This window comes from Charadrius vociferus, unplaced genomic scaffold, assembly GCF_000708025.1.
Source record: "Charadrius vociferus isolate BGI_N301 unplaced genomic scaffold, ASM70802v2 scaffold13, whole genome shotgun sequence".
NCBI classification, from domain to species: Eukaryota; Metazoa; Chordata; class Aves; order Charadriiformes; family Charadriidae; genus Charadrius; species Charadrius vociferus.
This window is the reverse complement of record NW_009647763.1, coordinates 4,404,048-4,416,345: the sequence shown is the minus strand read 5'-3', so window position 1 is coordinate 4,416,345 and position 12,298 is coordinate 4,404,048. Positions and strand designations below refer to the sequence as shown.

Genomic DNA, 12,298 nt, shown 5'->3' with positions numbered 1-12,298 from the left:
ACATTATGAAATACAATATAGATAAAAGTGCACTATAAATAATTACTGTTTGCATTAAGATAGACATCCAAGAGTGCATCTGATTCTAAGGCCCACTGCATTAGGTATTGTGCAAACATATGAGAAACAGTCTGTTTCCCAAAATTGTTGGGCCATGAACAGACAAGATAGGAAAAGGAAATTCTGTTGTTTTATGAATAACTGACTGAGGAGAAAAAACTGAGTAACTTGCTCAACTTTGTAGCATAGCCAAGAACTGGACAAAAATATTCCAAGTCCAATGTCATAACCACAAGATTATTCTCTCTTTGTTATTGCTGTAATTTTCTAAGATACAATCAGTGGGTCTGATGCAATGTTCTACTTTTTATGGCATCAGATGGAGAAGGATGAATCAGAAAGTCTTGTTTCTGTTCCCACCTTCTGTACAGACTTTCACTGTAACCTCGGTCGGGTTAGTTGACAAGTAAATGTCAACACATCGTCTGTGTGCTGCTTAGGAGCACAACATGCTTCATAGGTCTTCGCTGATATTTCAGAACACAGCTGAATGTCACTCTACAGTGTATTTCATTTTCTGCAGAATAGGGCTGACTCCGTTCTGATTTCTGACTGTTACTGGTGAAACTTAGTTAATTTATAATAGCTTTGAAATCTGAAAGTGGAGGAAAATGCTATATATATATATATTCACTTATGATTAATGATGATACCATTTATTATCATTTCTTTTTCAGTACCCTGATCTGGGATGGATACAAAAGGATGACGTAGTAAACCAGCTGCTAAGCTTTTGTGTTTGCTTATATTTAGCATTAACCTGTGCTTATTAACGGTAGCACTCTAATTTAGATAGAATTCTTTAGTTTTGTAATGTATAAAATAATGTTCTCTAAAGCCAACCTAAATACGTACAGTGACGTCTAATGCTGATTTAGGTGTCTAAAGGACTTACCCGTACACACAGCTTTATGTCTTAAACATAGCCCTTTCAGCAAAGCAGCACAGCCCTTTCTTCTCTGGATCGATTCTGGAGAAAACATATTTATACCAGTGTTGCTTATTCCCAGACCAGGTAAAAACCAAACCTCGTTCTGTTACTTCAGTACCAGAATACTGTGTGTCCACGTTAGCAGTTGACCAGTGTAACACACTGGTGTCGAGTTGTGAAATCAAGCTGTGATTTGAGCAGTGGAACTGATGGGGTCAGGTTGCCTTAAAGTGTGCCCGTGTGCAGGCTCATCTCTTGCTGCTCTCTCACCAACTTTGTTCCCAATCACCTCAAACACCTTTGTTTCCTCTAGCTCTCCCTGTGTCCCATCCACTTATTTTCATATTTTCAGCTCTTCTTTCTCCTCTGCTTAATCAGCTGGGAGAAAGCACATATTGTGGCTGACATGAGGGCTAATTATTCTGCCATTATATAAGTACTTATAGGACAACTGACAGGTCATGCAGAACAGGTAACTGCCAAGTTCATACTGCCATATTTCTCATAGTGAAAATACTAACATGAGGCTCTCTGCTCTTTCCAGCTGCTAATTTTCACTGAAATTGCAGCATTTTAACATCTTGGAGATTTCTTCCCCCTTTGTCAACTTCAGATAAAAATACAACAGCTTCAGGTTGGAAGTGAAGGAGGCGGGGGGGGGTGGCAACTGCCAAGTAATAACACAATCATGGAGTCTCATTTCCTTAGGAAGCCAGGGTAAAAATAACATTCAAACTGATGTATTTATGTTTATTAAAAAGCTGTGTGCATAAACCTGCCTAAAATCAGAGCCACTGCTCTTCTCTCATTAGTTAGTGTTTATTCTCTTTATTTAGTGCATTTAAATTCCTATTTACTCAGCTGCAGGAGGAAATGAGGGGTCTTTCAGAAGGACACCTGTATCTGCTCATGTGGACTTTATGCTTCTATGTATTTGAATGCTGGCCTAACGGTATTACCAGCTAAGTGACAGGTATGCTAGAACATTGCTAAGTGTTTGGTTTACTATTGAAACCAGGTAAAAACTGCTGTTGCAAAAAAATTGCTAGTAACTTTTGTTGTTCCGTGCCTCTGCTCCCAAGGTGTATATGCAAAGATGACAGAGTGAGTCAGTGGTCCCAGTAATTTGTCTGATGACAAATTCATCAGAGGAACTTCATTAGTTTTCTGTACTATGACAGTCAGCCTTCTAATGGGATTTTATAAAATACTGATTATTGAAGAAAAGAATTGGAGAAAAGAAAAGAACTTCCTCATCTCGAACTCTTCTGCTAAAACTGTTTCTTCTGAAGCAAGCAATTGCGTGACTGGAAAAGCACATTTATTCTAAGTAAGCCTTGTTCCAAAGATAAAGGTCAAAAAAGTAAAGCAACGATGAACATAGAAAATAGTGGATTACAGGTGCAAAACTGATTTTCCATGTGGTCCTCTGTTCCAGTTCTTTGATAAAGCAGACATCTGAAAATTTTATCAGTAAGATATACTGAACTGTCTTTGTTTCTGTGGTTTGCCTGCCCTGAGTGTCTTTGGTAGGATATTCAGGAAAGAAGAGATTTTACTGCTTATAACAAAACTCAGTCTAAAACTGATGTAGGGTTTATATACAACTTGCTTGGAATGTTACCTAACATAAAATCCCTGCAAACCCCAAGGTGGAATAGATCTGGGTACTGCGGGTTACTCATCTTGATGATGACTGTTGTCATGGATCCCTTCAGGGTGTTTTATACGCCACCTTCTCCTCCAGCTTTAGTATGGTTTTGGCATCCTCTGTCTAAATCCAAATGAACGCAGTACCTTTGCATGAAAAATAACATTCATAAACAGAGTGGTACAGTTAGCACAGTGTAACAGTCTCTCATTCCCTGCTCTGGGGCTTCAGCCTGCCACCCTGATGTGCTGCAAGAATATATTTGCAGAATATAGTGGAAAGAGCTGAAATAAGGGTTGGGCAAATCTTGAACTTCTGCCACACAGGATCTAACTGTTTTGAACCTCGAAAGAGTGATGAAAAAATTTCAGAAGGGACTTCAGAAAGTCACACCAGACTTTTATCTTATTGGAAGCAGTTCTGTGAAAACTGGGTCCAGGCTGTGACTCCAAACAGTTGATACTGGTTATTTATTTCATATAAAGAGCATATCTTAAAGGCTGTTGATCAGTTGATAATTATTCAAAAATATACTACCATTTTTTGTAAAACTTAGCTGTTACTACACTAGCCCTCATCTACGTGAACACCAACCTGATGTACCAAAAATACGCCCAGTTGTTTTAGCTGGCAGTTTTTTCATGGTCCTGCTTTTTCAACATTTAAAAATGTGATTACAACAGCAGGCTGCCCTGCTGGTCATAATTTTTTACTGGAAGAATGTTAATTTCTTCCATTATTTGTTAAATCCTCACAACCTTTCCCTGGCATCAAGCAGGGATGAGATGAATCAACTCATTCAAGACTGCTTTACAGTCTTGCTAAAATTGTTTACTGGAAAAGCTGCAACCCTGTTCTGTCACTTCAGAATTTCCTGTCTGATGTGCAGACAGGTCTTTATAATATCAACTAGCGATACCTGCTGTTGCTTCTGACTGGATACAGCTGCTTCACATCTCCCCAGTTGAACTTTAAAAAGAGGAGTCTTCTACAGGATCACTTCAAAATTACCTAACTGCCAACTTACACAGACCTGTGAAATTTTTCTGTCTAATCGTTCAAAGTTGTGGCTTATATTTTGGTTCCTTATTTGCTTTTTATGATTTTCCTTTTTATATGTCCCAGAGAGGACTAGAGGAAGAAGAACATGGATCTAGAAACACTGATGCTGATCTCATCTGTACGCCTATAATCCTACAGCAAATTTACGTTGTCCTATGATTTTATACCACTGTGTAACTGTTGTAAGAACAGTTTAAACCTTAAGTGCAATGAAGAAGAAGGGTAAGAGTGAACTGAGCCCCTCATGTTCCAGAATCAGTTGTATAGGCAACAAGATTAGATGCAGAAAAACTGTAATTGCTTTTTTATCAGTATAATATTTTAAAACCCTAATATAAAGTGGTGTACCAAAGGCTAAATCTTTATGGGAGAGGTTTGCCGGAATCTTTGAGAAGACCCACTTGCTCTGAACCTGCTGCTGTCAGCAACAGCTTTCACAGCATCTCACGGGCTGCTTCTCTGCTGGAAATGTGCCAGCATCTGAATGGATAGATTTAAGACGATGTGATCCTGCAGAAACCTGGTAGTTGTGTAAAAGCTATTTTACGAAGGCCTGAGGAGGAGGGTGCAGTTTTAGGGTAAATTCAGATCAAAGGGCTTTGAGAGAAGAGGCTACCTTTTATGTTACCCAGCTAAGCTGACCTTGTTTACTTTGTCTTTGTTTATTTCACATACACTGTTCAGGTTTGTTGCTTCCGAGTTACCGTGGCCTTTCGTTTATATCACCTGAAATTAATCCTATTTAGTTATTATCGGATGAGAACAAAGCTTTAAGAAGAGTTTATTTTCTTACAGAAAGAGAAACGAGCAACAGTTTAGAACTACCTGGTGAAACATTCTTTGGGATATCAATAAGGACCTTGATATTTTCCGTATAGGCCATACGACCATCTCTGACTGCTGCAGAAGTGGATTGTGATCAGGACTGAAAAATGGAGACACTTGTCTAAGCAAAGACTCATTCTGCTAAAATGGAATTTCATCATTGTATTGAAATCTTAAAAAAACATTACTGTAGAAACAGAGGATATAAGAAACATCTGCAAATCAAATGAGAATTTGCTACATGAAAAATCATATAAGGTCACAGCAGTGTAATTTCTGACCACATCATAGTCTTTATTGCTTTTATCACCATCAATTCTTACTAGTTGATATTATTCCCACTGTAAATATGGGGAACAGAAGAATGAAGAAGTGACATTACTTTCCAGCAGCCCTCCACGAATGCTGTGGCAGTACGGAGATGTGCACACACAGTTCACAAGAGCCAGGTGGGCACTGCAGCCATTGCACCTTCCAGATTCTCTCTGAAAAAAGCAGAGGGAAAAGTGCGTGTCTCCACATGAGCAGTCTAAAGTGAGAGAAAGCAGGCAATGTATGTTGGAGTTTTACTTACACATACCCTTCACTAGATACTACTTTGCAGTTGGGTTCTTTCTCCTGAGAAAACCCTGCTTGTTGCTGGGCTTTTTGCCCTGGAATAGCATTTTTATTTCATTACCAGTGGGACTTCCAGTGCCAGCAGACAAGGGATTAGTGCAAGCGGCCGGCAGGCCCCATCGCTCAGGATTTCTGAGCTCAAGGCAGGCAGCAAGAATCAGCTTGAACAGTGCTTTCATTGACTGAACAGCATACAAGGGATGAAAGGTATATAAATTATGTGCTCTTCTGTAAGAGAGAGAGATGAGTGACTTATAAGAAGCAACCACAGAGCTTGAGCAGGAATATCCACTCTCACGTGCTTTTCTAAGGGGAGTCAGCATCCCAGCTGGGGGTACAGATTTGAGTAGATGTAGCTGACTTTCAAGCCCACTCTGAAAAAAATGGCAAAAGACCCATTTTGGCCACTTTTTGAGATGTGTTTTCAGGCAATATTTCTCCTGATAAAACATCTCATTTTTTTGTTGTTTCTAATGTATAATTGTCATAGAGCTAATCCTGTCTACATGTAAAAGTTCAAGGGGTGTTCCAGGATTTTTTTTTTTCCTACATGTTTGTATTTAAACCCTGGAATTCATTCAAGTATTTACAGTTTGTGCTGAAATTTTTCAAAACCTGATGGGATTTTTTATATGCAAAGTGAGACTAGAAATTATCATTAGATGTTATATTTGTAGCTGCTTTTCCTTGTTCTGAGAAGAAAAAAAAACAAGTATGCACACATGGAAAATGAAATTCTTCTGTGATAGAATCTGCTTGTTCATTTTCTAACAGGTACAATATGGCTATCAACAACCTTTGTCCTTCCTCTTTTTGCTACAACAATGCAAATAAGTGGATGCTTTATGAGGAGCAATACTTCTGCAATATTTTTGTCCTGTGCAACCTGTTGTAGATGACCCTGCTCTGGCGGGGGGGTTGGACTAGATGATCTCCAGAGGTTACTTCCAACCCTAACCATTCTGTGATTCTGTGGATGTTGGAGTTCAATTGTTTTTTCTCAGCAAAGTTTGGAAGGAAAGCTGTAGCCAGCTCATAACTGACTTGCTGCAGTAATTGATTCATATCCCTTGTCCTTCAAGGAAAAGAGTGGGGAGCATAGTTATTGAAAAATATTATTGGAGCAGTACATTTAAAGGTCAGGTCAGATCTGGCATTTGGGTGATCTTTTATTTCTCCACGCCTGTAATGACAGGCTAATTTTCCCTGAACCTTATCTTAAATCTTAGCCCTTCACTGTAAATGAGGTGTAGCTGGATATTAGGCTTGAGGAGTACTGGGGCACTGACCATTCCGTAAAAAAGGAAGGCAAAGCGTGTCTGGTGAATCAGTTAGCAAAGACAAACCAGTATGGTACATGCGCTCTTTGATGAGATTGAAAATACTAAGATTGAAACATGGGAGGTGTGTGGGGAGACTAAATGTACAAATGTAGGAGCAGAAATGTCATTATTTACAAACAATACAACACTTGTAGGCATTGTGTGTGTATGCATGTATTTAAACATGCGCCCACTCACATACTGTTTACATAAAAATACGTAAACAGAATATAAGGGAATCAGATATTCCGAAGTTTAAAAGATGGCTGAACTGTGGTTGCCTGTTGGGAAACTGTGGTGAAATCATGCAACGAGGCAATGTCTTTCGACTTCTGACTTTTTGCTCTTCCCCAGCTCCATCGCGCCAGAGGTCCCACCCAGCGTTCCAAAGCTTGGGAATACATTTAAGATTGCAAAGGTCCTTGCACTGGTGCTGTCTGCATTTTTACTGTTCTCTGCATGCAGTGGTACCCTGAGGAGAGAATTGGTTTCATTTGACTCTATTTGGATGAACAGAGGCCTATCTGGGTGTGATATATTGGGTTATAATAGCTGCAATAGTAGACTTCATGGTAGGGCTATCTGGGTGTGCTGTATTGGATTATGATAGCTGGGATATTAGACTTCTCTTCCGGCATTAAACTCGATCTAATAAATAAAGATTTGTGTGCTAAGTCACATACTTGTTTGTTCCTTCACTGTATTTATAGGTAAGCTTGAGTTGATGCAAGGTGAACAGAAGGATGCAGTTTGGATCCCGTAGTAATGATCAGGTAGATAGTTCTGCCCATGCTGGAATTCAGCCCTTGGGGTAATCAGGGTCACTTCTATTGGCGCCTTTCTCAGGCCGTCGTATAGTAGATGTGGCAGGTACCTAACCTGTGTCAGTGCCTTTTCGATTGCATTTATTTTGCAAGCAGCTTGAACTGTCTCATTACTGCGAGACAGTATGAGGGCTGAGCCACACTCTCAAATCATGAAAATACCAATCAGTAAGGGATACTTTATGTGCTCTTTCATCAGATTTAAGGCTTTGTCCCACAGATTATGGTTATGACAAGCCATGTAATAATTACTGATGGTACACAAAGGATTTCTCAATTCTTTTTAAGTTCTCCACTACAAAATGCCTTTAGCAATTACTGTGAAAATCACAAGGTTCATATGTTGCTGCTTTCCATTTGCATATCAGTCAGCCTGAAGGTTTTTGCCTCCGTGGAAGTGTGTGTGTGTGTGCGTGTGTGGTGTTGCCTAGATGTGATGAAAATGAAGCTTCTTCATTCCTCCCACTTTAAAACCAGTATTTTCCTTGAAATTTAAATCTAGGATAAGATGACATAGTAGGGAAAATCTTTTCTCTGAAAAAGTTGTTTTGTCCAACCTTTTATCTTGATGATAGACATTGATACAGTGCTGTGCAGTTGCATTCTGCTTTGTATCATTTACATAAAAACATCTTGTCCCAGTTTCTCACCTTTAAGCATCTTGAGTTCGTAACTGAAGGGAAAGCTTTTTTTCCCAGCCTAGATTAGTAACTTCTGGGCTGATCTAACCCAGGTATCTGGGTACCATATTACTAGAGAGGAGTGGATAAAAATTACTACTGATAGTGCCTTGACCCTTGTCTTCTGTATAGTTAATTCTAGTTTGGTGCATCCTGTGAAGAGCAAAGATATTCCAAAGAGACACTGACCTTTCAGTAAATACAGTTCATAATTTAGATGAAAAACATGTTTGCTTAAACTTTTGAGTGTCACGGATTGTGAAAAGAAGGGGCTCCTTCACAGGAAGGAGTAAACCTTTTGTAGTTCACTGATTACAGCTTGCTGCACAGTACTCTTCATGGCATGAGAGTTTCTTCTTTACTCTGTGTTGTTTATTTGTGTAGAGATAGCAGCTATGGGATTGAAATTCCATACAGTGTTTGTACATGTGCAGATACGGATGCTTTGTAACACAGAAAGCAAGAAATGGCAGGTGGATGCAGCTAAGGATCATGAAGAGCAAAAGTAATAGTGCTGGGGCTATAAGAGGTCACAACAGACGGGTGCTTTACATGAAAAAGATGGGGCTTAGGAAGAGAGTTCAGAGAGCTCCTTGCAAGCACAACTCAGTGTTCTCACGTGAACTTTTGATGTTCGTGCAGCAGGGAATAATGTCCAAAGCAGCGTTTGTTTATTGTTACTCTGCTCCTCATTCTGACACTTAGTACCAGTCACCCCCAATTCTTTCTGGGTTTACTGTCATGAATTTAGACATTTCTGCATGTAGACAAGCAGAAGACAAAGGGCCATTCTCCATTTTGTTCCTGGTGCTCTTTCACTGCTCAGTTTCTTTGGGAATAGTTCAAAAGAGACACTGTGCAGCAGAAGACCCAGTGCAAGACAACAAAGCCAGTTGGGTTTTATCCACTAGTTTACTAAGTGTCTCTGGGCATATAATTTAACTTCTCCATTGTAAGATGTGAGCCGTTACTAGTGGATGAGGATTGATTAGATGACAGAAGAGATCGTCTGGATAGGGGATCAAAAGATGTGATGTAACACTGTGTGACTTTAAAGTCACTGATCCTACCTAGGTAATGAATTTGGTAGACCATACCCTGTGTAAAGAGCTTTAAGCCTTGTGAGGAAAAAGCACTGTATAAACATCAACCACTGTTACCGATAATTTCAGATGTTCACATTCTTCTCCCTTGCGGGCAATAGCGTTTAAGTTCTTGGAAGCCTTAGGGTAACATGATCGGTGCTGAATTCATGTGATCACTTACTGTTCAACTATCTTGGAGAAAGTGTATGCTCTTTTAAAGTTGTATCCTCTTCCTCTCCGTGCAGCGTCCCATCATCTCGATCTGTTGGGGTCACAGGGATTCGCGCCTGCTCATGGCTTCTGGACCTGCATTATATGTTGTCAGAGTCGAGCACAGGGTCTCCAGTCTGCAGCTGCTGTGCCAGCAGACCATCGCTAGCTGTCTGCGGGATGACAAGGATATCAGCAAACTGACCCTGCCCCCTCGGCTCTGCTCGTACCTCACCACTGCCTTCACACCAACAATCAAGGTAAAAGGAAAGAAACGTGTGTGTGAGGAAGAGGAATGGGTTACTTGACTTCCTCCCTTCCATGCTGCTTCTAAGTGACAATGGATAAATTATAAGATATTATAATTACCATAATTACCATTTTAAAAGCTTGATTAAGCGTCATTCCTGTCCTCTTCAAGAACCCACTGATCCATTTGGTGCCTATTAAAATCTGAAAGGGGGGCTCACACATGCTGATCTGTATTATTCTATGGGGACGGCCTTTCCAAGGACATCCCAAGGGTAAAATATGCTGTTGACTTACAAAGACTTCTGAAGAAGCTTATGCTGATGATAATACTGTGTCACGGTTATACAAGAGATTCACATTGGTAAAACTGTTGCCTCCCTGCTTGTAACGTTAGTTGTTATATTGCCAGGAAAGTTATACTTAAGACCTGTGGCTGCCCAAATATTTCTACTGACAGTGACTTCTGCTAACCTTACTGCTCTGACAGTGCTATGGGAAAATGAACCAGATATTATGCCTTTTCCTGTACCACAAGCAGCGCCATCTGCTCAACCCCTTTGTTTCATGGTTTTGCCCTTGGTCACATCTCAGGATTTCCAAACTTTTTGTCACAGCCTATAAACCAGAGCATTAGCTGGTAAATGCCCTATATTCAGACATATATTTTTCTGTTACATATTTTTTGTGTCTGTGTTACACCATTCTCTTGAGCCAGTTTCAGGTCCTTGTTAAAACAATGCCAAGCTGGAATAACTAATTTGAAATCAGTGGAGTTGGCCCAGCTTAAATGAGAACAAATTATGCCTATAAAATAATGATTCAGCACAGTTCCATTTGTATACTGCTAATCAGGGCAATTTGTGCTGCTGTGGAACATTTTATTTGCCACAGAAGAATAAATGTCTTGCTGTAACCATAACTCCTCTATCTCCAAAGATGCAGAACATTAAACAGACCAGTGGGTCTCGGCTCTTTCTAGCACGCCTACTTCTGCCCAGGATCCTTTCTATGTTGTCCCAGAGCCACCCCTGCAGCTCTGTAGAGCTTGGCTTGTTAGGGCAGGGGATGGGATGGGATGAAGGCAGCAGTTGGCTGTAGCAGTGCTGGGAGCCATGACTGGGATCAGAGGGCCAGAGGCAGTACAGGGGCATGCCACTGCCAACAACCCTTCTGTCACCTCCTAGAAGGGTCGCTGGGGTGGGAAGCAGTTGCGGGGCTGCATAGCTGAGAGGCTGAAGCAGGGTTCCTGGAAGCCACATTCCCCTGCTGTTTCATGGGTGTTTCTGGAGCCTCCTTAGCACTGCTTTGTTCCCCTGGCTCTCCCCCCAGCCACATACTCCCACCTATACTGTCAGCCATGCCTCCAGTGCCTGGGAAGGCACCCTCTTACCTGCATACATTCTTCTTCCCCCTCCAGCTTGAGGACTACATGATAGATCTCTCTTCAGGCCATATCCATCTCACCAGGTTAAGGACATTCCTTTTTCCCTTTTTTTTCCCTTGTATTTTCATTTTGAAAGAAACTGTGTTGACTTATACACATTAATAGTATTTGTGTCATATAGGCTATATTGTCCTAGACAAAAGCAGTCCAACTGCTTTAGGACTCTTCATGGATTAAGATAGTGTGCTGGAAGCGGGGCAAAGTAACCCATCCTGAGCTTTCTGCTCATATTTCTCCACATTGCACACAAATAGGCCCTTATGAAAGATGGGTCATGTGCTTGGAAGTGATATAAGATGTACAAGCTTCTTTCAGAGCTGACAGCACTGTATCATAGTAGCATAGCATGTACCAATACCAACCAGGAATGGGAACCTGAGTAGCCAAGTTCACTTGGGGGGCCAAGAAGAGTCAAGATACTCTGAGGCTTAGACTTGACCACATTACCCAAGTTAAAAGAGAAGTCTGTGGTAGAGCTGGGACTTGAATACAGGTTTGTTTTTTGATTCAGTACTCTAACCGCAGGTCCAACCTTCCTCTTTGATCTAACTAATTTTACTTTTCTGTGTACAACTGCTTTTGATCTAAATAAAAACACACAGCCACTCTGTCTTGTGTGTGGGTCCTGCATAACTCACACGGTAGCCTGTACTAACTTTGACCTGCCAAGTTAGAGCTGGATTCAAATTCAGTTAGTTGTGTTACGATTAAGTCACCACCGAAAAAAACCCAAACAATAACCTATGGGAAACTTTCTCTTTCCTTCCTTCATTTAATTAAGCCTCCTATCCCAGACCCAAACAATATGAGAGATTTTGTCAGCTACCCAACAGCTGGTAACGAACGTCTTCACTGCACGATGAAGCGGACAGAAGATGACCCAGAGGTTGGTGGTCCGTGTTATACTCTGTACCTGGAATACCTTGGAGGACTGGTGCCTATCTTAAAAGGACGTCGTATCAGCAAGTTGCGGCCAGAGTTTGTCATCATGGATCCTAAAACGGATGGAAAAGCAGGTAGAACCAAATTGTTGCTCTGTATAAAAGCCGATTTAGACTATAGATATTAAATCCTCAAGAGTTAAAGAAAATCTATATATGCAACATGGAAGGTGGCATCTGACTTTTTTTCTGATGGAAAAAAATAATCTTCAGCATGACCTAGGCTCAAGCCTCTGAAATTATACCATGCTGTCTTCTGTTTTACAAAAGGGAACTTCTTGTATTTTGAATAGCGGGGAATAGATTGCCAATTAGCACAAAGCATTCTTTGGTCTCAATTTTGAAGTTGATGGAATGCTATTCACCCCTCTGAATCGTGTTCACCTGAGTTTG

General features: G+C 40.7%; 1 protein-coding gene across 1 annotated transcript in view; it reads left to right on the top strand.

Moving 5' to 3' along the window:
• TULP4 (tubby like protein 4) overlaps positions 1-12,298 on the top strand; it is a 127,556-nt gene that overhangs the window by 101,129 nt on the left and 14,129 nt on the right. The window contains exons 7-8 of the mRNA XM_009882349.1: positions 9,304-9,528; positions 11,746-11,980. Coding sequence (XP_009880651.1) covers positions 9,304-9,528; positions 11,746-11,980 — 460 coding nt within the window. The remainder of the gene's footprint in view (positions 1-9,303; positions 9,529-11,745; positions 11,981-12,298) is intronic.